At 48.7% G+C, this 27,452-nt stretch overlaps 1 protein-coding gene across 1 annotated transcript; it reads left to right on the forward strand.

The window, feature by feature from the left end:
- Nucleotides 1–237: 237 nt before the first annotated feature.
- LOC123138999 (ABC transporter B family member 11) lies at nucleotides 238–6,998 on the forward strand. The gene is made up of 11 exons (XM_044558833.1): nucleotides 238–1,140; nucleotides 1,225–1,279; nucleotides 1,994–2,169; nucleotides 2,389–2,610; nucleotides 2,708–2,946; nucleotides 3,922–4,447; nucleotides 4,522–4,795; nucleotides 4,898–5,531; nucleotides 5,617–5,692; nucleotides 5,723–6,001; nucleotides 6,240–6,998. Exons 1-11 carry the CDS (start codon nucleotides 877–879, stop codon nucleotides 6,882–6,884), a joined length of 3,390 nt encoding a protein of 1,129 aa, XP_044414768.1. The 5' UTR covers nucleotides 238–876; the 3' UTR covers nucleotides 6,885–6,998.
- Nucleotides 6,999–27,452: the final 20,454 nt, after the last annotated feature.

Here is a 27,452-nt window from a genome sequence, read left to right on the forward strand (position 1 = left end):
TCTCTGGCCCTAAACCGGTCAAGAGCATCCAAGGACCTTGCAAATCTGACCCCTCAAACATTCGGACGCGTCCGCGGACAACGATCAGTCACGCCTTAAGATATTTCATTGTACAATCAGATACCTTAGGACTGCCAATAAAAAAAATCTAACATTCATTGGTTATCAAAATCCAAAAATTAATGGAAAAACATAACTTAGGACTGTCATGCATGACTTGTTGATGTTGGCATGATTGCATGGATAGATTAGTGAAAAAAGAAAATTATGGCTAACATGCATGATTTGTTGATGTGACATTGCTACATGGATAGGAAAAAAATAGATAGTAGGTTTAGGAATAGAGGATTCCATGAATATATCCACATTCCATGGCCGTATCAGCTTACGACCTGTCGACACCTTGTTTCCTTTCTAGAAACAAACATTGGTCAACTTAAAAAAAAGAAACAAGTGCCGGTGACCACCAGAGACCATCTTAGCGCACCTTTTTTTCCTTTCTAGAAACAATACTGGTCAATCCATTTGACCAACTAGTGACTACGCTGACGCTGCGCACAAAAGTAGGCTGTGAATCTTGAATTGTCACAGCAAATCACCACATGCCAACGATAAATCCGTGCAAACCCACATGCAAGAATCCATAAATCCGTGCGCACAAAAGTACTTTTCCATGGCAAACTTTCCCGGGCCCTTCCTCTGCTTCGGAGCACCCAATCAGCCCAAGAAGAGTCAAAGCACTCTGAGGGCTCTGGGCTGCCGGCGAAATGCTTATATACAGTGCCTCCTCCACCTCCAGGGACAGGAACTACACATGGCACGGTGCAGGCTGGGCTCGTCGAGCACACCAGCAGCGCAAGCTGTAGCTGCCAGGAAATGGACGCGACAGCAGAAGCTCGCAGCGGAGAAGGAGCAAGCCACGGCGGCGAGCAAGAAAAAGATGACCAGACGGAGAAGAAGGTGTCGTTGCTCGGCATGTTCAGGTACGCCGACAGCCTCGACGTGCTGCTCATGGTGGTCGGCTCGCTGGGGGCGGTGGGCAACGGCGTGGCGGGGTCCCTCATGTTGGTCGTCTTTGGAGACGCCATCAACTCCTTCGGGGAGAGCACCACCAGCACCGTCCTCCCCGCTGTCACCAAGGTGCGCTGCAGCTTACGGTGATCAGATCACTTAACCTGAAGATTGGCTAGACGAGTTAACAGAGAATGTTCTTTTGATCTCCAGGTTGTTCTCAACTTCGTATATTTGGGCATTGGGATAGCAGTTGCTTCCTTTCTTCGTAAGTGCAGTTCCCATTCTATTATTGGAATACATGTTTCCTGTCACTGAAAATTTAGATGTCAAGCAATAGTACACAGGAAAAGATAGTAATACATTCAGTACATACCACTTTCAAATAGACTTAACCACAGAGGATTGTTTTCCTTTTTCTTTTTCGAAGAGGAAGTTTAACCCTCAGTCTCTGCATCATCGCTAACAACTATACCTAAATGCAGAGAATAATTAACAGGGTTATTTAATATCAAATGGAAACCAGCTTCTCCGTGAAAACTCAAAACTCCATCGGAAGAGTACTCTATAAACTTGTAAATTTTCATATCAAACTCAACTGCAGTTCAAAGATACAAAATAAACAAGCAGTGAGCAATGAAACGAAACAGTTATGTGCAATCATATAGCGCCATGTTTGCGGTCAGACGTTTAGTTAGATATTGGGTGGGCTTTGTTGTTTCCACCTCCTTCTCAGTGTCATCTTATTAATACAAAATGATACACACTTTGGTGCGTGATCAAGAAAAAAAAAGTGTAGGAGACACAAATTTGTTCTCACTTGGGTGAGGAATGCATTCTTCAATTCGTTATCAATTATCATGTATTTATTCCATGAGAATTACCAACTGCATTCCTAAAAATTGAATATGTCTGGTTAAATTTATGCTAATGGCAAAGAAGTTACCCCACTAAAAGAGGCTCACCCTTCATTATCTTCCAGAGATGTCATGCTGGACAATGTCAGGAGAAAGGCAGTCAGCCCGCATCCGTTCTTTGTACCTGAAATCAGTTCTGAGGCAAGATATTGCATTTTTCGACATAGAAATGACAACTGGTGAAGCAGTTTCTAGAATGTCTAGCGATACGGTCATAATTCAAGATGCTCTTGGTGAGAAGGTAATACTTCCTCTGTAGTACGTACTAAATAAGGAAACATAATATTTTTCATCACACTGCAAGTGTATCTGCAGGTGCAAGTCAATGACAAGCATCAATATTTCTATTGCTACTACATAAGCTTTTGTGTTACTCACCTAAGTGTATTTCATACTTCATACATTCTATGCAGCCCATCCAGCGCTACAAGTGTTGACATTCCTGCATTCTGATTTACAGGGAGGGAAGCTTGTACAAGCCATATCTGCCTTCTTTGGGGGTTTTATCATAGCATTCACAAAAGGCTGGCTCCTGACTCTTGTCATGCTAACGTCACTACCATTAGTTGCTATCGCCGGTGCAGTGTCTGCACAGCTGCTAACCCGGGTTTCTAGCAAGCGACTAACATCGTATAGTGATGCTGCAGACACAGTTGAACAGACAATTAGATCTATACGAACAGTGAGTTCAAATTATATTAGTCATTCGAAATTATATCAATTATCTCAACTAAGACAAATGATAGCAAACATTAATTTAGCAACCCACGTGTAATCAGGTTGTGTCCTTCAATGGAGAGAAGAAAGCTATAGAAATGTATAATAAATTCATAAAGAAAGCCTACAAGACTGCTGTTGAGGAAGGCCTTGTCAATGGTTTTGGCATGGGCTCTGTCTTCTGCATCATATTTAGCAGCTATGGTCTAGGGTTCTGGTATGGTGGAAAGCTAATCATTGACAAAGGATACACTGGAGGGAAGATCGTCATTGTTTTGTTTGCCGTAATGACTGGTGCAACGTGAGTTTCTGAAACCTTAACATTGCAAATACCCTGAAATCTTAATATTTGCCGTATATAATCCTCAATTTATTGAAGGACGTCTTGAATGAATGGAAATATAAAACATTATATAATAAAATTTAAAATTCTAAATAACCTTTTTCTTATGCATGACTTGCGAATACATATATTGCTGTAAATTCTAGAAGGAACTTTCCATGGAAGTTTGATGTTCCTTTCAAGGTGTGTTCAGAGATTACCTTTAGAGAGTTAACATTTGCTTACTAATTCATGTTTAGTGGTAAATAATGTCAATTGGTATGAGCTCAAGGCTAATAATTTTGTTATAAATACAAATGGCCCACGAGATTCAAGGTGCCTCCTTCCCTTTGAGGGAAAAAGAAATTAAACAATAATCCTAAAAAGTATCTACCATAAATTCAAAAGAAAAATAGAATGGGGTACATTTCTACTTTTTGGTATCAGATTATATATAAAAAGCCTCTCTAAAAGAATCAACCCAATCAACCACACGAAGCACAATTTTGAACTAGATGTAAATTGCAACTATTGCACCCTCACAGCAGGGTGCCATGAATCCTGAGGAAGTTATAACGGCAATCGCTAGATATTGTCGAAGCTACTTGAAATTGCAACCGTTATGTTTGAAGTATTAAATTAACATTTTGCCAAACAATAAATATGACAAGCTTTTATATTGAATATAGCACTATCAGTAGATGGATTACTAGTTGATTCACATTTTCAGTAGATGGATATAATTCATCGAATAACCAACTTGCAACCCTCTGCAGTACGCTTCGCTAATTATTCTATTTACATTGCTCTATCTTCGTATGTTACCTCAGCAGAGCATACCTATATGAAGTACTAGTAGTTCCTAAACTGTACTTCATGCCAAGAAATAGAAAAGATGACCATTAAATATGTTATGTTAATGTCGTAAACCTGGCGCTTAAATTTTTGTAACAGTTCATTAGGTAGTGCAACACCATCAATTTCTGCAATTGCGGAAGGTCAATCTGCAGCATACAGACTGTTCGAAACAATAGAGAGGAAACCTGAAATAGATTCAGATGATATGAGTGGCATGGTCTTGGAAAATATCAAGGGTGATGTTGAGCTAAAGGATGTGTACTTTCGCTACCCTGCAAGACCCGGGCAGTTAATATTAGATGGATTATCATTACAAGTAGCCAGTGGAACAACAATGGCCATAGTTGGAGAGAGTGGAAGTGGCAAGTCAACTGTTATCAGCCTAGTTGAAAGATTCTATGATCCACAGGCTGGCGAAGTTTTGATAGATGGAGTCAACATCAAGAATCTGAGTCTTGATTGGATAAGAGGGAAGATCGGCCTTGTTAGCCAAGAACCATTGTTGTTTATGACCTCTATTAAAGATAACATAATCTATGGTAAAGAAAATGCAACACTTGAAGAGATCAAGAGATCAGCCGAGCTTGCAAATGCAGCAAATTTCATCGATAAGTTACCAAATGTATGTAAATAAAGATTGAATACTTCAAATGACTTATTGGAATTTAAGCTCACAACATTTTAATTTCATATCAGGGCTACGATACATTGGTTGGCCAACGTGGCACTCTACTTTCTGGAGGACAAAAGCAAAGAATTGCAATTGCGAGAGCCATCCTTAAAGATCCAAAAATCCTTTTGCTAGATGAAGCAACAAGTGCATTGGATGTGGAATCTGAGAGGATAGTCCAGGAGGCAATCAATAGGATATTGGTAGAAAGAACCACACTTGTCGTTGCTCATCGTTTGAGCACTGTAAGGAATGTTGACTGCATCACAGTCGTTCATCAAGGGAAAATAGTCGAACAAGGTTAGAATCTCTTGAATATGCATTAATTTTCCCATTCTATGATATGTTTATTGTCAGCCTATGATGATTCATTCACCACACAAAAATATCCTATATGTGCAGGTCCACATCATGCATTGGTAAAGGATCCCAATGGAGCTTACTCCCAGCTTATTAGGCTACAAGAAACTCGTGGTGATGAAAGACGTAAAATACAGGATTCCGAAGTGCCCAATTCCTTATCAAAAAGCACTAGTTTGTCAGTTAGACGGTCAATGACTAATGTTTCTTTTGGCAATAGCAACAGACACTCCTTCAAGAACACATTAGGACTATCAGTTGAGTTGCATGAGGATGCAATCACAGATGAACAGAACAATGAGGACCTTCCCGATGGGATGACCCTTCAGAAAGAAGCAGTTGGACGCCTTTTTTATCTTAACAAACCGGAGGTACCATTTTTTCTGCTCGGCGCTATAGCAGCATCAGTGCATGGAGTCATTTTGCCATTGTACGGCCTACTAATGTCTGGCAGTATAAAATCATTCTACGAGCCACCAGATAAGCTGCGAAAAGATTCTAGCTTTTGGGCATTGATATTTGTAGTTCTGGGGATTGCATCTTTCATTGCAATCACAGCAGAATATCTTTTGTTTGGAATTGCTGGTGGCAAGCTTATAGAGCGTGTTCGTACTCTGTCATTTCAAAATATTGTGCATCAGGAAGTTGCTTGGTTTGATAATCCCTCAAATTCCAGGTACCATATTCAAATGATCTCAGTTATTTTATCTTCTTGTGCATAGATCTACACAGATACTAAGATTCTGCTTTATCACTTACAGTGGTGCACTTGGTACACGACTCTCAGTTGACGCATTAAACGTTCGGCGCTTAGTAGGAGATAACCTGGGCCTTATAGTACAGTTTGCATATGAGAATTAACAATCATTGGATGTTTTTCAGGTTTTCCTTGTCTTAGTTTTGGCAACTCTTGGGGTTTCGCAGGCAAGTGCATTGGCATGTAATGCGACAAAAGCAAAGGATTCAGCCATTTCTGTTTTCAGTATTCTAGATCGGAAGTCAAAAATCAATACAAATAGCGATGAGGGCATGATGCTGGAAAATGTCACTGGCGACATTGAATTCAGTAATGTCAGTTTCAAGTACCCATCACGGCCTGATGTCCAAATATTCAGTGACTTTACTTTGCACATTCCTTCCAGAAAGGTACGATTTGCAATCTTTTGTAGTCTTGTTTAATTGTTGCGCCCAATTGTTTTCATTCGGATAACTAACTTTATGTGCCACCTCTTAGCATAGTACCAAGAATAATACTTAAAATAGGTGATGCATGATCTAGTTGCAGTGTTATCATATATAGGAAGCTTTCAGCTGATTTATTTCGCATATGATGATTGACAACCACAAAAACTGCTATGTTGAAACCTTTTCCTTCCCTTTTCAGACCATAGCACTAGTTGGAGAGAGTGGTAGTGGAAAGTCCACAATAATTTCTTTACTGGAGCGTTTCTATGATCCTGATTCTGGTAGTATCTCAGTAGATGGAGTCGAGATTAAGAGCCTGAAAATTAGCTGGTTAAGGGATCAGATGGGGCTGGTAGGCCAGGAGCCAGTTCTTTTCAACGACACAATCCGTGCAAACATAACATACGGGAAACACGGGGAGGTGACAGAGGAAGAGGTTACGGGTGTGGCCAAGGCAGCAAATGCTCATGAGTTTATATCAAGCTTGCCACAGGGATACGACACTCTGGTTGGCGAGAAAGGAGTGCAACTATCTGGTGGACAGAAGCAGCGGGTAGCCATCGCAAGGGCCATTATAAAGGACCCGAAGATACTACTGCTTGACGAGGCGACCAGCGCCCTGGACGCGGAATCAGAGCGCATCGTTCAGGACGCGTTGGATCGAGTCATGGTGAGCAGGACCACCATAGTGGTGGCGCACCGCCTCTCCACAATCAAAGGGGCTGATGCGATTGCGGTCCTCAAGGAAGGCAAAATTGCAGAAAAGGGAAATCATGAGGCCCTGATGCGGATCCAGGATGGAGTCTATGCTTCGCTAGTAGAACTTCGCTCAAATTCCAAGTAGAACTGTGTATATTTGACATTCATTATTTTCCTTTTGATTCTTACTACTCCCTCCGTACCAAAATATAAGACGTATTTGAACTACAAAAACGTCTTATATTTTGGTAGAGGGAGTACATCCGTTTGTTCCTAGTACAATTATTTTGCCAGGCAATACAGTGTTTTGTGATTTGAGAAGTGAATGCAACATGGTTACCCGTATGCAAGCCGACATCAATAAATAATTGCTTTTAAATACTAACTAAAAACTGCAGCAGTATTGGTAGTCTGATAGAAGAACGCCTAGAGAAGAGACAGGATTTCGAGCTCTGACCCTTCAAAAAATCTAGATCTGAGCATCTACTTCACAAAAACTGCAGGTTCTAGGCAAAGGATTCGCACGCAGCAGTAGGGATAGTCGTCTTGCGGCATACCAAATGACTACGAACACACAGGTTTCTTCAAAAGGGCGACAACGTCGGCTAAACTGATAAGCGCGCCTACCTCTGGGATGCGCGCGTTCTGAAACAGGAAAACCCAGAATCCATGCAAATTTTAGAGCACCGCTTACCTCTGGGCCGGACGGCGACCGCGCTGCTGCCGTCGGCCGCGCCGCCATCTTCACCGGCGAGTTGGAACTCTTTCCGCGGGCTGGGGTGGGCTGGGGTGGGCCGAAATGGACCTGCATAACTCAGGGCATCTCTGGCCTTAGACCGGTTAAAGGAGTAAAAAGTTTAGTACTCGGCCCGCGGAGGAGTAAAAATACTCGGACTCGAGGCGGCCGAGTAAAATCTCGTTGCTCCCCTCCAACCCCGAATCCGTCACCGCTGCCACATCCAACCCCAACCCCCGGTCCGCGCCACCACCAGCTCAGCCCCGGGCCGCCGCCGAAGCCGCGCGTCCCACCCCTAGGCTGCCGCTGCCGGATTTCACCAATCTGGTCGAGCTCTCGCGGTTGCCATGGCGGATTTGGGGCTCTGGAACCAGTGACGGACATGGCGGCGGGCTGCGGAATTGGGTCAGCCATGCGCGCGCTTGCACCGGAATTCTACTCCGCCACGCAGTGCGGCCATCGCCGCCGAAACCAACCTAGGGCTTCGCTTCAGCAGCGTCTAGTGGTGTTCGCCGGTGCCTAGAGGTCCGCCCCATTGCTCTGGGTCAGCTGCAGCGTCTGCTTCACCGACACTAGGCACAGGCCGCGGTTCCACAGGCTGTAGTGCTCGGGTCCTGCATCACCGATGGCAAAACAATGATGCATTTCTTCAGTACAAAAACAAGGCTATGCACTTGCTTGCGGTTTATAATTCTGTTAGAGTTTGTCATGCTCAGAATTTTAAGGCAATTTCGGAGTAGTGTGGAACTTAGCGAGAAAGGATGAATATATTCCTTTGTAGTTGAAATATACTATGTAAACTAAAATTAGAAAGATTTGGCCAAAAAAATTACTCGGCTAGTTTAAGGGATCGGCTAGAAACGACTAAAGCTTAGAGAAGTAAAAATACTTCGCTAAAATTCACTCGGCTGTATATTATCCTAATTTTTAGAAGATCGGCTAGAGATGCCCTGGCTCCTTAGAGCATCTATACTTCAACAAGAATGAAATATCACCCTCTATCTAAATGATATAACCACTAGCATGATACCTTTCACATTGGTAAGTCAAACCATGATGAAGACATCACGAGCAATTATACGACGACATCATCTCCACTTCGTAGCCCATCGATCTTCATTCATTGAAGTCGGGGCATTGACAGACTTTTGATGATCGCTATAGGAAAGACATAAAAAAATTATCATGAACTCAACAATAAAAGTAAATGACTAGTCATTACATGCCAAAAAAAACGTCAATAGTTCATACATAGATAGGGGATACACAAATGAATCAATGACTTTAGTTTGTGCGTTCATTGATCATCTTCTTCATGCGGACCAACCACTTCTTGTCTTTATCATCCAAGAGGTTCATGCCCTGCAACATGATCCTCGATTCCTCCGTCTCTCTCGCAAGCCCCAATTTCTTTCTCTCCAGAGCTCAATTCTTTGGATGGTGGCCGCTTGTTGAAGCACCCATTTTGCAACCTTCTCCTGTCTCTCCAATTCTATTTTGTTCTCGAAGTTTAACTTTTCCAGGTCGAACTCCATCTTCCCCTTTGCGCATCTATGAACATCTTGTACCTTTCCTCCTTCTCCACCTCCTTTGCGGGAAAAATGCCCGTCCAAGTCGGGGACATTTTGTTTGCCGCGCCATGACGCGTGATCCTCTCCTTCTCCCACTTGTTCCCCATGACCTGCCGGTTTCTCTTCAGCACGGTTGCTTGTATGTCCGCCCCATCATTTTCTTCTTCCTCCTCATCCAATCCAATTGATTGAGCAGAACTAACCCATCAATTTTCTTCATTTTCTTCATGCCGCTTTCAATCTCCTCGAGGACAGTTTGCCACTTAGGTTTCCCATTCAATTTGAGCCAACAATATGACATAATGAATGCCTTCTTCTTGACTTGATGGTATAAAGCCGCCAACAAAGTTGCATGGGTTTGAACTCCGATGCCGCTTTGGTTCCGGCCAACAACATTTTTTGAGAAAACCAACGAATTTTCTCACACACTCTTGGATGGTGGACCATCTATGTTGGAGAGAGCATGGGCCACGGTTGGTATTGATTGGGTGTGGCTTCACATTGTGTTTTCGCTCATGATAAAGTTTGTGAATATTTTTCCCAATATCTCTCTCCATTTTTCTTGGTTTCACATATTGAATCCATGCTAGTGTTCAACCAACTTTCACACAACAAAACATCTTCAAATTATGGGAATGCCGAACATCTTGAATTCACTATACCTTCTTCTTTTTAGTGTGCGACGCTTTAGACGCAGAGAAATTGATATCCCTATGGTAAATTGCAAACGCTATTGACAAACGGGAAAACTTTGGTTTTGCCACTCTAGCTTTTGACCACTTTGCTTTTGCCACTCTAGAATTTGACATTTCACTTTTGCCACTCTTAGTTTTTGACAATATATCACAATTGCCATTCCGTGGCAAAAGCAATAATTTTAGAGTGGCCATTGTGATACATTGTAAAAATCTAAGAGTGGCAAAAGTGAAATGAAAAGTTATTGCTTCTGCCACTGAATGGCATTTGTGATGTATTGTCAAAAACTAAGAGTGGCAAAAGTGATATGTCAAATTCTAGAGTGGCATAAGCAAATTAGGCAAAAGCTAGAGTGGCAAAAACAAAGTTTTCCCATTGACAATATCATTTATAATGCTATGCAATATTTATTCCTACAATATGCATCACAATTTGATTATTGTCCTACAAGTTTGATCTAATGGTATGTGCAACAAATGAATCAGTGAATGCAAATTTGAAAATGGCAAAGATTGTACCTAGTCTTATTTGGGCGTTTCATCGAACAGGATGTGGGCATATACCTGGAGCTGGCATTGCCCGACGTCGCTCAATGCCTTTGGAGTTGCGGTGAGTGAAGGAGTCCTGGATAAGGGGGTATCCGGACAGCCGGACTGTATACATCTTCCGAACTATTGAAGCGTGAAGATACAAGACTCAAGACTTCGGCCCGTGTCCGGATGGGACTCTCCTTTGCGTGGAAGACAAGCTTGGCGATCCGGATATTATATTTCCTTCCTTGTAACCGACTCCATGTAAACCCTAGCTCTCTGGTGTCTATATAAACCGGAGAGGATGGTCCTTAGAAGGCCGATCACAATTACAATCAAACCATCATAGGCTAGCTCTTAGGGTTAGGCCTCTACGATCTCGTGGTAGATCTACTCTTGTACTACTCATATCTTCAATATTAATCAAGCAGGAAGTAGAATTTTACCTCCATCGAGAGGGCCCGAACCTGGGTAAACATTGTGTCCCTTGCTTCCTGTTACCATCAGCCTAAGACACATAGATCGGGACCCCCTACCCGAGATCCGCCGGTTTTGACACCAACATTGGTGCTTTCATTGAGAGTTCCTATGTGTCGTCGCTTCAAGGCTTGATGGCGCCTTCAATCGTCAACGACACGGTCCAGGGTGAGACTTTTCTCCCCGGACAGATCTTTGTGTTCGGGGGCTTCGCACTGCGAGCCAATTTGCTTGGTCATCTGGAGCAGATCGACAGCTATGCCCCTGGCCACTAGATCAGGTTCGGAAACTTGAACTACACGACGGATATTCGCGGAGACTTGATCTTCGATGGATTCGACCCTGTGCCAGGAGCGCCGGATAGTCACGACGAGCACGGCCCAGACCTGCTGTCGGACAATGCTCGGAACATCATCCCTGCAATAGCCCCTTATCTAAATCCGGAACAGGTTGCGTTGCCTAAGGACGGAGGGGTAGACCCCGCCTCGCAGGCCGCATGCTCACCGGCGGTGGAGCTGAACACAGGTCTCACCTCTGTGGAGGCATGTAACCCCGGACCCCCGGACTCATATCCGGTTGATGGTTCCGGTTCGCACACCCTCGAGCCAGTCGAGCAAGGCTAGGCTCCGGTAATGGAGTTTACCGCTGCGGACATCTTGCAGCGCTCGCCCTTTGGCGACATGCTGAACTCATTAAAGTCTCTCTCTTTGTCAAGAGGCTCTGGGCCAAACTATGTCTGGCCTAAGTGGGAAGCAGGCGACGAAGGAATTCGCTGCCCACCCACCACCCACTTCATTGCCACGATCGATGATTTAACCGACGTCCTTGACCTCGGCTCCGAAGACATCGACGGTATGGACGCCGATGCAGGAGAAGCTCCAGAATCTCTAGGGCGTGAGACTACTACCTTGTCACACGATATATACATGGTGGATACGCCCAAGAAGGACGACATCGATAATCCGAAAGATAAAACACCCGGACAAAAGCCAAAACGGCGGCGCAGACGCCGCTCAAAGTCCAGCAACAGTAAAAATAGCGACAAGAGCGCAAAAAGGATTGACATACCAGTAAGTCTCAAAGGCAGTAACGACCACATGGACCCAACGACGGAGCAGGGCGATCCAGGTCACGCCAAACCGAGTTTGGAGCAAACACCCGATCAAAATGATCAGGAGGGGCGAGCTCATGAAACCGCCCCAGAACAGGAACACAGTCCGGATGACGATGCATTCATCATTCCGGACGAACAAGTGGAACGAGACAACCTCCACCAAAAGCTTATGGCCACAACAAGAAGTCTAGAGAAGCAGAAGCAACAGCTCAAAGCCGCACAGGAAAAGCTCAGTCGCAGATGGAACAAAGTGCTAGACACTGAAGAACAATATGGCGACGATCGTCATACCAAAAGCTATCCAAAGCGCAAGCTACTGCCAGAATTCGAGGACGAGGCCATTCCACCAAAGAATAATATGACCAGGAGACCAAACGTACCACCCCACAACCGCAACAGAACGACTACTGACGCCGCTCACGATCTGCGTGAGCATCTGGACAAGAAAGCCGGTGCAGCCAGGTCCATCTATGGATCTAAAGGACACACCCCGACGAGGGACTATGGTCACCCAAACGCTAATACAAGCCAAACACCAGTTCCGAATAAACTCCAGACACAACAACAGCCGACCACATGCCACGGCGCGTCCAGATACAGAGGGGCTTCTCACCCCCTGTGCTTCACTAAAGAAGTACTGGACCATGAATTCCCACAAGGTTTTAAACCTGTGAACATAGAGGCATATGACGGAACGACAGACCTAGGGGTATGGATCGAGGATTTTATCCTGCATATTCAGATGGCTCGTGGGGATGACCTCCACGCCATCAAATACCTTCCCCTCAAGTTGAAGGGACCAGCTCAACACTGGTTGAAAAGCCTCCCCGAAAACTCAATTGGGAGTTGGGAGGAACTAGAAGACGCTTTCAGGGCCAATTTTCAAGGGACTTATGTCCGGCCTCCGGATGCAGACGATCTAAGTCACATAATCCAACAGCCCGGAGAGTCCGCCCGCAAGCTTTGGAATAGATTCCTGACTAAGAAGAATCAAATTGTCGACTGTCCGGACGCCGAAGCCTTAGCGGCATTCAAACACAGCATCCGTGATGAATGGCTCGCCAGACACCTCGACCAAGAAAAGCCAAGGACAATGGCAGCCTTGACAAGCCTTATGACTCGCTTTTGCGCGGGTGAAGATAGCTGGCTAGCCCGTAAAGGCACCAGCGACCCTAGCACATCCGAAGTAAGGGATGGCAACGGGAAGCCACGGCGTAATAAAAACAAACGCCAAAACAAGGAAGAGAGTCCGAATAACACGACGGTCAACGCCGGATTCAGGGGCTCTCGACCTGATCAGCAAAAGAAGCCATTTAAAGGCAGTAAAGAGGGACCGTCCAGTCTGAACAGAGTTCTGGACAGACTATGCCAAATTCATGGCACCCCGGAGAAACCTGCGAACCACACCCATAGAGAGTGTTGGGTCTTCAAGCAGGCCGGTAAATTGAATGCCGAACACAAAGGGAGGGAAACACCAAGTGAAGACGAGGACGAACCTCGCCAGCCGAACACTGGGGGACAGAAAAAATTCTCGCCAGAGGTTAAAACAGTAAACATGATCCACACGACTCACACATTCACAAGAAGGCAGGAACGCGCACTCAGAGACGCGCACACTGTAGAGCCCATCGTACCCACATACGACTACTGGATGTCTCGTCCGATCACTTTCGATCACATGGACGGCCGAACTAGTATTCAGCGCGGAGGATCACAGGCCTTGGTGCTTGACCCAATAATCGACGGATACCGTCTCACCTGTGGCCTTATGGACGGCGACAATAGTCTCAACTTAATATACAAGGACACTGTCCGGAGGATGGGGATAAACCCATCTAGAATTAGCCAAAGCAACACCACCTTTGAAGGGGTGATACCAGGCGTTGCAGCCCACGGCAGGGCCTTTGTTGTGCTGGAAGTAACATTCGGCTCCCCAGACAACTCCAGAAGCGAAGAACTGCTCTTCACCATCGCACCCTTCCAAAGCAGCTATCACACATTGCTAGGAAGGACGACCTTCGCCCACTTCAACGCATTGCCGCATTATGGCTACCATACACTCAAGATGACCGGTCCACGTGGCATCATCACCGTTAGCGGAATCGCAGAGCGCTCTTCACGCGCAGAGGAACACGCGACGGCCCTGGCGGCCGGACTATAAGCGGCCTCTAAAACCAGAAAACATGACTGGTCATTATGAACCACAGACACGGTTAGACGAGTCTGGTAGCCCGGATAAAATTCAACCGGGCACCGTATATGTAATCCCATAGAGGAAACCAGGGGCTATAAATATTTAATACAACCCCACACTTGGCTCAACCTTATTGGCAGGCCATCATCTTACACTTTTACTATCAATCGCATGCTTACATTGTACTCTCCTAGGAGTTTTCCTCTTTTTTCCATAGGCAACGCTCGCACGATACCCTTCCAGGATACGGCACAACAGAGACAAAGGCGCAGACGTGCAGCAGGGCCCCGTCCAACAGGTTTCTTTTTAGATTAAGCCCCTGTGTAAACCTTTTCTATTGCCTCTTGTTGCTCAAACCATCCCATGGGATCTATACCCATAGAGGATTCTGTCGTTCTTGGCATTTTGGCCACGACAGATTACCACACGTACCTAGAAACACAGGGTTCATATTGAATGGGCATTCTTGAGCCCATCTTCGGTTATAAAGTCCGAACACCTTCGGGAGTGTTCGACATCATGAGTTTGGCCTTATATGCATCAGCTCCAAATCATGTCTTGGGTCAAATGTTGGGTTTGCGCGGCTCCTGGGTTTGCCGCCTTACGTTCCGTATCATCAGGTAAGGTAGGCCAAAGGAGAACTACTGCGATTGTGCCCTGGTTATTCCGGATGAGCACCTCAGTAGAGAAAGCCGAAAACTGACCGTCATGATACAGTGAGAGACTGTTCAACCACTCGAAGACTCACCGGAATCTCTAGGATTCCTCCGCATTAACGAAGGGCTGTTTTCTGGCCATGTACACACGCACCCGTATTCAGATGCACACGAAGGTACCAGGGGCTACATAGTAGCCCTGCCATTATATTCCCATGGCTAAGCGAAAGTGCTACAGCTATATAGTCCGGTTGCCTTGTTCGACGTGCGATCACCTCCTTAATGGACCAAGACGTTGGATCAAGTGTGATTAAGCATATTCTTCGCGAACACCCCCGCATTGTATGCGTGGGGGCTGAAGCCAACGTCTGCTATCTTTCGGACTACTTATACATATAAGAATGGCCATACAGGGGACACAATCATATTTTCAGGCAAAAAGTATAAATATAGCCTTATATTCAAAATAAACATTGTTTTTTACAATGACTTGACTTATCACTCGAATAAGACATTCTTCGAGCACTGCGCCTCTATTAGGCGGGCACCTTCTGTGACTTGCGCCAAGTAGTGCTCGGCCGGATATTGGCCTCCCGTCGGATCCTGGGTCACTATTACAGTGGCCCCCATATGCGTCCAATAGGCTTTAACACGGGCTAGAGCCATCCGCGCACCCTCTATGCATGCCGACCTCCTCATGGCGTCAATCCGAGACACGGCTTCAAGGAATTGCTGCACCAAACCAAAATAGTTGTCCGTCCTAGGCCCCTTCGGCCAAAGATGGTCTATTACAGACCGCATTGCAAGCCCAGACAGCCTGTGGAGCTCCGCCATAGCAGCCACTTTCTCATTTAGCGGCAGCGGGCGAGTGGGAGCATTGAACTGCGACCAGAAAGGCTTCTCCACTTCTTCATCACCTTGACCCTCGAAGAACTTGACAACGTCAGCTGTACTATTCACCAAGTTCGCATATGCGTCTGCAGGACTCAAGCACCCAGCCAGGGGAGCATACTTTGGATCCAAGAACTTCGTCCGTAGTAAGTACGAGCCCCCAGCCATGATTTTGTCGGCCTGTTGGAGCTCCTCCCGCATACTGCGGATCTCGGTCCGCATCTCCTTGGCGGCATTAAGTGTCTTGTCCAGCTCGGTCGAACTAGCCTTATTCTCCTTTTCGAGGAGTGCATACCGGTCGGCGGCATTTTTTAACTCCCCATCCATTTCGGCTATCTTTTCCTCGCTTCGGCCATGAGCAGCCTGTTCAGCTCTCAATTCTTCGGCCGCCTTTAGGGCAGCCGCATTGCTAGCCTGATCTTGTTCCTTGGCTTGAGCAAGTTCCGCCCTCAGGGCCTCCACGGCAGCAGCACCATCTGCAGCGCACACATTACATTAATATTATGCCCCTCTTGCATTTTCCTATACATCATATTAAGGGAATCCGAGCACATACCCTGTGACTCCTCCAGCCGTTTATTCACCAGCATGATATCGGCATCAATGGATCCGATCTGCCTCCTTAGTTCGGCAACTTCAACAGACTGGTCGGCTGCCGGATCCTTGTATACGTGCACACATGTACGGCGCAGCCATTAGTATATGATCCCCCGTTTGCCGCCTATGGCGGGCAACCAGAGTCTCAGGGGCTACTATCTATAGGGAGCACACCTAGCGCGCGCTTCATAACCCAAAAATGTGCATTTTTCACTACATACCTCAAAGTCTTTGAGCAGGCTTGTAAATGCCTCATTCAAACTACTGGTGGCGGATGAAATCTTCGTGAGCACTGTGCTCATTAAAGAGCGGTGCTCCTCCGAGAGCGTGGCTCGCTCCAAAAGGCCCGTCAGTACGTCCAGCCGGACAGTGAACTGTGCTGGACCCTTCTCATCGCCCCCCCCCGTGGGAGCCAAATGCTCCGGGCTCAGGGTGACTAACGTGTTCGCTGCCGGCTTCAGCAGATCTGGACTCCTCCGTGACGACATCTCCATGTTGCCCGCTTCATGAGGCGGAGAAGTGGGTGGAGTCTCACTCTCCATCATCTCTGGACGAAGGTCCCCCGAAGATGAACTCTGTTGAGAAGAGCTGCTCGCCGAAGTACAAAAGACGAAGTCCTGGTTATGGATCTCAGAGTAACATCACACCTTCGAATTAATGAATAACTTACGGCTCGGTGGAGGGCTGGCCCGTTGGTGGGCATGACGCGGTGAGGGTGCCCGTCGCGACAGAGCCCCCTGGTGATGCTTTCTTCCCTTGCTTGGGCGTCTCCGCCTCCAAATCTTCGGAGGCGGCCCTCTTCTTCCCGCGTGGGGAGGAGGCTTTGACCTCCCCTTCCCGGCTATCCTCCATAGGCTAGGTAGTGATTTCCCCGGTCTAGATGCGTAGAGCGTGAAGTTCGGCTTCATTGCCCTTTCCTTCGCCTTTCCCTGAAGGGATTTTGCTCAGCGCCCGGCCCAACATCTTTGCAATGGTTGGACCAGGCGAGCCTTCAGGAAGTGGCGTCAGACACCTGATTCTCTCTGCCTTGTTGAGCCATTCCTGGCCACGGAAGGATTTTCAGGATAATAGTTATGATAAATATAAATGAAGTGTCCAGCTTTAGGGTTACTTACTTGAGCATCTAGGCGATTGCAGCTTAGGCCCGCATCCTCGGTGGTGTCCGGACACTTTACTTGAGGCCCGAAGAATAATTTACACATTCCTTCGTGCTTCAGGCTAAAGAAGTGCTTAATAATCCGCGGACCCTCCGGATTAAACTCCCACATCCAGAGAGGCTGACGTTTGCACGGCAACATCCGCCGGATTAGCATCACTTGCATTATGCTGACAAGGTTTATGTCCCTCTCAATAAGCTCCTGGATATGATTCTGCAGTTTTGGTACATCGCCAGCAGGCCCATAATTCCTTCCTACATCGGTCCAAGACGCTAACTGTGACAGAGGGTCTGAGCGGAACTCGGGGGCAGCTACCCACTTTGTGCCTCTGGGAGCTGTGACATAAAACCACCTCCGTTGCCACACATCGGATACTTCCGGAAAAGAACCCTCTGGCCATGGGGCATTGGCATTCTTGCTTATTATGGCACCTCAGCACTCTGCATGTCGCCCCTCGATCATCTTCGGCTTCACATTGAAGGTCTTAAGCCATAAGCCGAAGTGTGGGTTGACGTGGAGAAAAGCCTCGCACACGATAATGAACGACGAGATATGGAGGACGGCGTCTGGAGCCAGATCATGGAAATCCAAACCATAATAGAACATGAGCCCCCTCATGAAGGGGTCGAGGGTGAGGCCTAGGCCTCGGAGGAAGTGAGGGACAAACACGACGCTCTCGTTGGGCTCCAGCGTCGGGATAACTTGCCCTGGAGCAGGAAGCCTGTGCTGGATATCGGCGGTCAGGTATCTGACCTCCCTAAGCTTTGCAATGTCCTGCTCTTGAATCGAGGAGGCCACCCACCGGCCTGTTACGTCGGATCCGGACATATTGGGGGATCTGGGGTGTTGGAGCCTAGGTTTTGAGTGCTGGAGCTCGAGGTGCGAGAAGGGGTAGGAGAGGTGAAGAAGAGGCGTAGGCCTTGACCCCTTTATAAAAGGGATGAATACCAAGAGTCCTCATCCTAACCACTTGAGACTTATCTAAAATACACGGAATCATACCAACGGTCGTTGTGGGGTCACATATGCCCACATTGATGAAGATCCCGTATTAAGAGGAACACGATTTCTACTTTGGCAGGACGTGCCAATAAAACCGCCTCGCAACACGAGTCGAGGTGGGGCAGGAGACGCCAGTTCGTGTTGGACCAGGCCACAATGCAAGGGCATGACGTACAAAGATCGCCAGCAGGACGGATTTATGCTATGTTCCCTTCAATGGTGTGTGAAGATCATCGTGCAGATCCGGACACGGTCTACGTGTTCGATAATTACCTTGGAGTATTCGGAAGGGGGAACCCACCTTGCAATGCCGAAGACAAGACTGCGCGCCGGACTCGTCGTCATTGAAGCCTGGTTTAGGGGCTACTGAGGGAGTCCTGGATAAGGGGGTATCCGGACAACCGGACTATATACATCATACGGACTATTGAAGCATGAAGATACAAGACTCAAGACTTCGGCCCGTGTCCGGATGGGACTCTCCTTTGCGTGGAAGACAAGCTTGGCGATCCGGATATTATATTTCCTTCCTTGTAACTGACTCCATGTAAACCCTAGCTCTCCGGTGTCTATATAAACCGGAGAGGATGGTCCTTAGAAGGCCGATCACAATTACAATCATACCATCATAGGCTAGCTCTTAGGGTTAGGCCTCTATGATCTCGTGGTAGATCTACTCTTGTACTACTCATATCTTCAATATTAATCAAGCAAAAAGTAGGGTTTTACCTCCATCGAGAGGGCCCGAACTTGGGTAAACATTGTGTCCCTTGCTTCCTGTTACCATCAGCCTAAGACGCATAGATCAGGACCCCCTACCCGAGATCCGCCGGTTTTGACATCGACAGTGAGTCCGCCATCGTGGATGCATCAGCGACATCTTCCGGAAACCTCAAATCCTGGATGCCCATCCACTGGGAGGCGAAACAGAGTCGGGATTGACTGACAAGTTGTTTGCCCCCGTGGCCACGACAGACGGATTAGTCTGTGTTGCTACTGCTCGACCCATATTCCATGTCCTCATGACCGACCATATCCGCAACTGCCTTCTCCATCGCCTCATGATCGGTCTGCCTTCAATGGCGGTCCTTGCAGCCAAGGTTCTCCGCCTTGCAAGGAACCTCCACACCGGGGAGCCTGACGATTCTGCCAAGGCATCATCCATATGCCAATGGTGGCGGATATGGTTGTCACGACGACATTAGTGACAATGGACGAGGATGACTACACATACTGCGAGCAAGGGAGGGTGTTTGTCGGTGTCAAAACCGGCGGATCTCGGGTAGGGGGTCCCGAACTGTGCGTCTAGGCGGATGGTAACAGGAGACAAGGGACACGATGTTTTACCCAGGTTCGGGCCCTCTTGATGGAGGTAAAACCCTACGTCCTGGTTGATTAATATTGATGATGTGTGTTACAAGAGTAGATCTACCACGAGATCAAGGAGGCTAAACCCTAGAAGCTAGCCTATGGTATGATTGTTGTTCGTCCTACGGACTAAAGCCATCCAGTTTATATAGACACTGGAGAGGGCTAGGGTTACACAGAGTCGGTTACAATGGTAGGAGATCTACATATCCGCATCGCCAAGCTTGCCTTCGACGCCAAGGAAAGTCCCATCCGGACACGGGACGAAGTCTTCAATCTTGTATCTTCGTAGTCTTGGAGTCCGGCCGATGATGATAGTTCGGCTATCCGGACACCCCCTAGTCCAGGACTCCCTCAGTAGCCCCTGAACCAGGCTTCAATGACGACGAGTCCGGCGCGCATATTGTCTTCGGCATTGCAAGGCGGCTTCCTCCTCGTAATAATTTATACAAGATTGTGAACACCAGGATAGTGTCCGGCTCTGCAAAATAAATTTCACATACCACCGTAGAGAGAATAATATTTACACAAGTTCAATCTGCTGACGTATTTGGTGGCGTGACGTCACACCACTACCAAGCCTTTACTCGAATTGTTTTTATTGTACCACCTCAGCACGTTTAGCGAAGCGGTTTCCTTGGCACGTCTTGTCGAAGTAGAGATCGTGTTCCCCTTATTCTGGGATTCCCATCAATACGGACATGGGTAACCCAACCGCGCCCGTTGCCACGCCCCCTCCATCGAAGGCGGGTTCCAAACGGTCACGGGGACGACTCTTGGTATTCTTCCTCTTTATAATGAGACCAAGGCCAGTTCTTTTTCTTTAATCCTCAATCGAATCCGCCCCTCGTCCCCGAGTTCCAACACCCAGGGCTCCAGATTCGGGTACCTCCGACCTTCGACAATGTCCGGCTATGACCTACGAGGCCGGTGGATGCCCTCTTTCGTCACGGAAGAAGACGTGCTAAAGCTGAGAGACGCCAGATACTTGACCTACGAGATTTCGCATAGGTTGCCTGCTCGAGGGCAAGTTATTCCTACTCCCGAGCCCGGCGAGAGCGTTGTGTTCATGTCTCACCTCCGTCGGGGTTTAGGCTTCCCGATGGATCCCTTCGTGAGGGGGCTCATGTTTTACTATGGGCTGGAATTCCATGACTTGGCTCCGGAGTCCATCCTCCACATCTCATCATTCATTGTCGTTTGCGAAGCCTTCCTCCGCACTACCCCTCACTTCGGCTTGTGGCTCAAAACCTTCAACGTGGAGCCAAAGATGATTGAGGGGCGTCAGGCAAAGTGCGGCGGGGCGGTTATAAGCAAGAGGGCCGATGCTCCGTGGCCCGAGGGCTCTTTTTAGGAGGAGCTCAGCTTGTGGCAACAGGAGTGGTTCTATATCACCGCTCCAAGGGGCAGCAGGCAGAAGCCGCCACCCGTCTTCTGCTCGGGCCCTCCACAACGGCTGACGTCATGGGTCAACAAGGGGCTTAACTGGGGGCCTCCCAAAGACGTACCCCTGTTGCAGGACCGGATTCGAGACCTCCAAGAAAGGGAGATTAATCTGGTGGTGGTGGCACAGGTTATACTGGTCCGGCGCCTTCTGCCCTGCAAACGTCGCCCCCTCCGCCTGTGGGAATTTAATCCGGAGGGGCCACGAGCTCTCCAACACTTCATGGGTTTGACACCCGCGGAGATGTACTGACTGTTCTTCGGATCGCAAGAGATGCATCCGGACTTGACCGAGGACGCCGGCCTAAGCTGCAATCGCCCGGATACTCAAGTAAGTAGCCCTGTGTCCGGACATATTGTCCATTTATTTATCATGGGTTTGCCTTTTAACCAGCTATCCCTTGGACATGAGTGGATAGCATAAGCAAAACTGATATGGTGTCCGACCCCCCTCCCTGAGACCACGCCGGATCCCGTGTTAGTAAAAATGTTGGAGTTCGCGCCTTCGGAGGAGGGCGAAGGGGGGCACAGGGAAGCTACCACCTCCGCCAAGGAGGCTTTCAGTAAGGGGGGAATCGAGAGTCCCTCCTTCCAGGGGGAGAAGAGGACTGCTTCCGAAGACCCGGAGGCCAAGGTCTCAAAGCGGGGAAAGAAATCTGCACCGGAAGGTCCTGTGCCGGGAAGGGCCCCGGCCGCACAGTCTCCCCATAGGGATCAACCCTCCAGTGAGCCGTAAGTAAAAAGGGGGATTTTGTAATAGGGAACGCCCCTATATTATTTCCAAAGGTAACCGAAGTTTTCACCTTGTTGTTCGGATCTCAGCCCATCTCTGCAGAGCTCAACTTCGGGGGACCTTCGTCCGGAGATGATGGAAAGCGAGACGCCTCCATCTGCCGCCCCGTCGGGCAGGGCGGACAACCTTGAGGTGTTGTCACGGAGGGTCTCCCCGAGTCCGGCGGGGCCGGAAAGTCCGGCACCCATTGGAGTACGACCGGTGGAGCTGCAGGATTTGCTCAAGAGGGCGTCTATCTCGGAAGATCACCGCACATTAATGAGTACGGTGATTGAAAGGATCTCATTCACCGAGAGCGGGTTGTATGAGGCCGTCGGAAGCTTGCTGACGGGGTTTGAGGTACGCAAAAAATGACATACCTTTTGACAGTTTTGCACATGAAGTGCGCCCTGTATAGATAGTAGCCCCTGAGACTTGGTATGCTGTCGAAAGTGATAGCGTGCCAAGGATCATAATCTAAGTTATAGAATGTCGCCTTTCCTATGCAGGTGGCGGAATGTTCGGTGGCCAGCCGGACTGATGGAGTTGCCGAAGTGAAGAGGCAACTCGATGTTGCAGATGCGGACATTGCACTGGTCAATAAACGACTTAACGAGTCGCAAGGTAGGTGGTTGCTACGCGGTTGCCTAGTAAGGGAGCTGGTTCCCGTTCCTTACAATTTGTATGCTTGATGCAGATGGCGCCGCTGCTGTGGAAGATCTTCGAGCAGAGCTTGCTCGAGCCAAGGAGCAAGCCAGGATAAGTGATGCGGCTGCCTTGAAGGCAGCAGAAGAGCTAAAAGCCAAAAAGGCTGCTCACTACCGAAGCAGGGAAGAGTTGGCCGGAATGGCCTTGAAATTAAAAGATGCTACCGACCGTTGTGAGGTTCTTGAAGGAGAACACCGAGTGGAGCAAGAGGGCCTGAAGAAGGCCGGCGCCGAAGTCAAGGATGCCCGGAGTGAGATGCGGGCTATGAAGGAGGAACTGCGTCAGGCCGGAGACATTGCGGCTGGTAAGCCCTTTCTTCTGCGTAGGAAGTTCACGGATCCGAAGTATGCTCAGCTGGGCCAGTTGTGTGGCGTGGAGGATCCTTATCTGGATTTGGCGGCGAGTGTGGCGGACGCAGTCGTGCACTTTCGAAGCCAGAAGGATCATGAAATGGAAGAGCTTTACTGGTCTCAATTCCATAGTCCGGAGCGTCCACTTCCGTTGACTGATCGGCTGGCTGAGTGGGCTGAGCTGAATAGATTGTTCGGACTTGCCATGATGGATGTGGTCAGTCATCTGTGGCCGGAAAGGCCCAAGCCGAAGAGTTATTTTGGCTTGTTGCAGCAATTCCTTGGGGCGGTGCCGCATATCAAGGCGATGAAGCGGTCGGTGTCGGTGTCAAAACCGGCGGATCTCGGGTAGGGGGTCCCGAACTGTGCGTCTAGGCGGATGGTAATAGGAGACAAGGGACACGATGTTTTACCCAGGTTCGGGCCCTCTTGATTGTGACGCCCGGGTAATCAAGCTACAGTAACCCTGCGCTAATGATGCCACGTCACCTAGGTTACTGTTGGTAAACTCGTGTTAGTTCAAAACGATTCAAATTCAAATTTAAAATATAGGCAAACAACAAAAGTTTTCAAATAATAAAACTAAAATGTTCTGGTTGTGCCAAATAATGCGTAGGTGATAATGGTGGAGAAACCACACTTGTATAAAATATGTAAATACTCAAAATGAATAAAATGGTAGCAAAAACAATTAGTTAAATGATTATAAAATAATAAACCGATACAAATGATTTTATACTAGGTGCCAAGTTGATTGCGGTAGTGGCATAAGTATTAAAAATATTTTAGGTGCAACTTGGGTTTTTCATAAACATCGAAATTTAATAAAATAGAAAAGAAGAAAAGAAATAAAATAGAAAAACAAACTAACAAAAAAAGGGAAAAAGAAACCCCCAAACCCCCGGGCCAACCGACCCAGCTAGCCAACCGGCCGGCCCAGTCGGCCAGCCCACCCAGGCCGGCCCCCCCCCCCCCCCCCCCCCCCCCGCACAACCGGCCAGCCCAGCCACCCCGCTCTAACCCTAGCCCTCACCTCTCGCTCCCTTCATTCCCTCCCGTGCGCCGCCACACACACACGACGCACGAAACGCCTCTGCCCGATCCCCACTCCCCCCTCGCTCCTCTCACTCCCTCATCTCTCCCTCCCCCCGATCCAGATCGGATCGGGGCTGGCCCCGTGGCCGTCGCCCTGTGCCGCCTCGCAGGCCCCCGCCCTCGTCCTCGCGCCCCCGTCCCCTCTCCCTCGACGACTCCTCTCGCTGCGCCGACCGCGACCGCGCCCTCGACGTCTGACGCCGCCCCGTCATCATCTCCTCCCCGCCGGTCCTCACCGACCCACGCCGCACCCGAGGACCCTGCGCCGCCCCGACGCCACTGGAGTCGCCTTCGCCCCGCAGCCCCGGCGCCTCCCCGGGCAGTCTTTAGCACAACTTCAGGGCCCCGGTGAGGCCCCGTCCACCCCTCCTCCGCTTCCCCTCCGTCCCGGGACGCACCGCCGCGCTCACTGGCCGTCCTCGCCTCGCCCGCGCCCGCGCTGGCCGCCGTGGCCTCGCCGCCGCTGGGCACAGCCCTGGCCGGCCTCGCCTCCCCTCGCGTGGTGGGCGCCTAGGCACGCCCCCGCACCCACCTACGCCGAACCCCGCTCGTGTTTCCCCCTGTTGCTGCCGGCGAGCCCGCGTCCCACCGCGCCATTGCCGGAGCCTCGCCGCGCCGCGGCGGCCTTCGTCCGCCGCGCCCCCTCGCCAGTCCCGTTCGGCCGGACGCCCGACGCACGCCCTTCGCCCGTTACGCCCGTATACCCAGCGCCCGCGTGCCCGTGCCCGTTAAGACCCCTGGGGCCTATGACAGATGGGCCCCATGCCCATAACGTTTTACAAAAAAAAAGAAATTAAAAATAAATAAATAAATAAATAAATGATTTAATAAAATTAATTATTAATTAATTAATTATCTAATGAATTAATTAAGTTAATTAATCCGGTTTAATTAATTTAATTAACTAGGTAGGTTAATTAAATAGTAATTATATTGACTAATCTATTATTAACCTAAACAGACAATGACAGGTGGGTCCCACTGGACCCACATGTCAGGTTGACCAAGTCAACTCGGTTGACTGCTGACGTCAGCAAGACATCATGCTGACGTCATTAATCCATTTTTCGAATTAATTAAATAATTAATTAAATTCCAGAAATTAATAAAATCTTTAGAAAATCATATCTTTTAATCCGTAACTCGGATTAAAATATTTTCAACATGAAAGTTGCTCAGAACGACGAGACGATTCCGGATACGCAGTCCGTTCGTCCGCCACACCCCCCTAACCTATCGAACCCGCAACTTTCCCCCTCCGGCTCCTCTGCCCGAAAACACGAAACACCGGGAATACTTTCCCGGGGGTTTTCCCCCCCTTCACCGGTATCACCTACTACCGCGTTAGGGCACACCGAACACCGCGTATTGCCTTGATATATTTTGTGGTGCTTTGTTTGCTCTGTATTCATTATTTCTTCCCCCTCTTCTCTCCGGTAGACTACGAGACCGACGCTGCTGCTGACCAGTTCGACTACGGAGTTGGCGACCCCTCTCTCTTGCCAGAGCAACCAGGCAAGCCCCCCCTTTGATCACCAGATATCGCCTACTCTTCTCTATACTGCTTGCATTAGAGTAGTGTAGCATGTTACTGCTTTCTGTAATCCTATTCTGATGCATAGCCTGTCATTGCTGCTACAGTCATTGATACCTTACCCGCAATCCTAAATGCTTAGTATAGGATGCTAGTGTTCCATCAGCGGCCCTACACTCTTGTCCGTCTGCCATGCTATACTACTGGGCTGTGATCACTTCGGGAGGTGATCACGGGCATATACTATATACTTTACACGGTTACATTACCTGTGATACTGTTCGGAGTTGGGGGCTGAAAGGACAGGTGGCTCCATCCCGGTAGAGGTGGGCCTGGGTTCCCGACGGCCCCCGACTGTTACTTGTGGCGGAGCGGCAGGGCAGGTTGAGACCACCTAGGAGACAGGTGGGCCTGGCCCTATTCGGCGTTCGCGGATACTTAACACGCTTAACGAGATCTTGGTATTTGATCTGAGTCGGCTACGAGCCTATACGCACTAACCATCTACGTGGGAGTAGTTATGGGTATCCCGACGTCGTGGTATCAGCCGAAGCACTTCAGACGTCAGCGACGGAGCGGCGCGCGCCGAATTGGACTGGAACGTCACTAGGCTAGGTCTGCTTTCGGCCGCCCACGCAACGTGCAGGTGTGCTCAGGGCGATGGGCCCAGACCCCTGCGCGCTTAGGTTTAGACCGGCGTGCTGGCCTCTCTGTTGTGCCTAGGTGGGGCTGCGATGTGTTGATCTTCCGAGGCCGGGCATGACCCAGGAAAGTGTGTCCGGCCAAATGGGATCGAGCGTGTTGGGTTATGTGGTGCACCCCTGCAGGGAAGTTAATCTATTCGAATAGCCGTGATCTTCGGTAACAGGACGACTTGGAGTTGTACCTTGACCTTATGACAACTAGAACCGGATACTTAATAAAACACACCCTTCCAAGTTCCACAGACAACCTGGTGATCGCTTTTCTACAGGGCGACGAGGAGAGGATCGCCGGGTAGGATTATGCTATGCGATGCGACTGGAGATGCTACTTGGAGATGCTATTTGGAGGACTTCAGTCTACTCTCTTCTACATGCTGTAAGACGGAGGCTGCCAGAAGCGTAGTCTTCGACAGGATTAGCTATCCCCCTCTTATTCTGGCATTCTGCAGTTCAGTCCACTGATATGGCCTCCTTACACATATACCCATGCATATGTAGTGTAGCTCCTTGCTTGCGAGTACTTTGGATGAGTACTCACGGTTGCTTTTCTCCCTCTTTTCCCCCTTTCCCTTCTACCTGGTTGTCGCAACCAGATGCTGGAGTCCAGGAGCCAGACGCCACCGTCGACGACGACCCCTACTGCACCGGAGGTGCCTACTACTACGTGCAGCCCGCTGACGACGACCTGGAGTAGTTAGGAGGATCCCAGGCAGGAGGCCTGCGCCTCTTTCGATCTGTATCCCAGTTTGTGCTAGCCTTCTTAAGGCAAACTTGTTTAACTTATGTCTGTACTCAGATATTGTTGCTTCCGCTGACTCGTCTATGATCGAGCACTTGTATTCGAGCCCTCGAGGCCCCTGGCTTGTATTATGATGCTTGTATGACTTATTTTATTTGTAGAGTTGTGTTGTGATATCTCCCCGTGAGTCCCTGATCTTGATCGTACACATTTGCATGCATGATTAGTGTACGATTGAATCGGGGGCGTCACAAGTTGGTATCAGAGCCGACTGCCTGTAGGAATCCCCCTTCCAACTCCTTGGCCGAAGTCGAGTCTAGACTTTACAAAACTTTTACTAACATGGCTGTGCGGCCCATGGGCCCACGTCACCATTGGG

This window comes from Triticum aestivum, chromosome 6B, assembly GCF_018294505.1.
Source record: "Triticum aestivum cultivar Chinese Spring chromosome 6B, IWGSC CS RefSeq v2.1, whole genome shotgun sequence".
In the NCBI taxonomy this organism is placed as follows: domain Eukaryota; kingdom Viridiplantae; phylum Streptophyta; class Magnoliopsida; order Poales; family Poaceae; genus Triticum; species Triticum aestivum.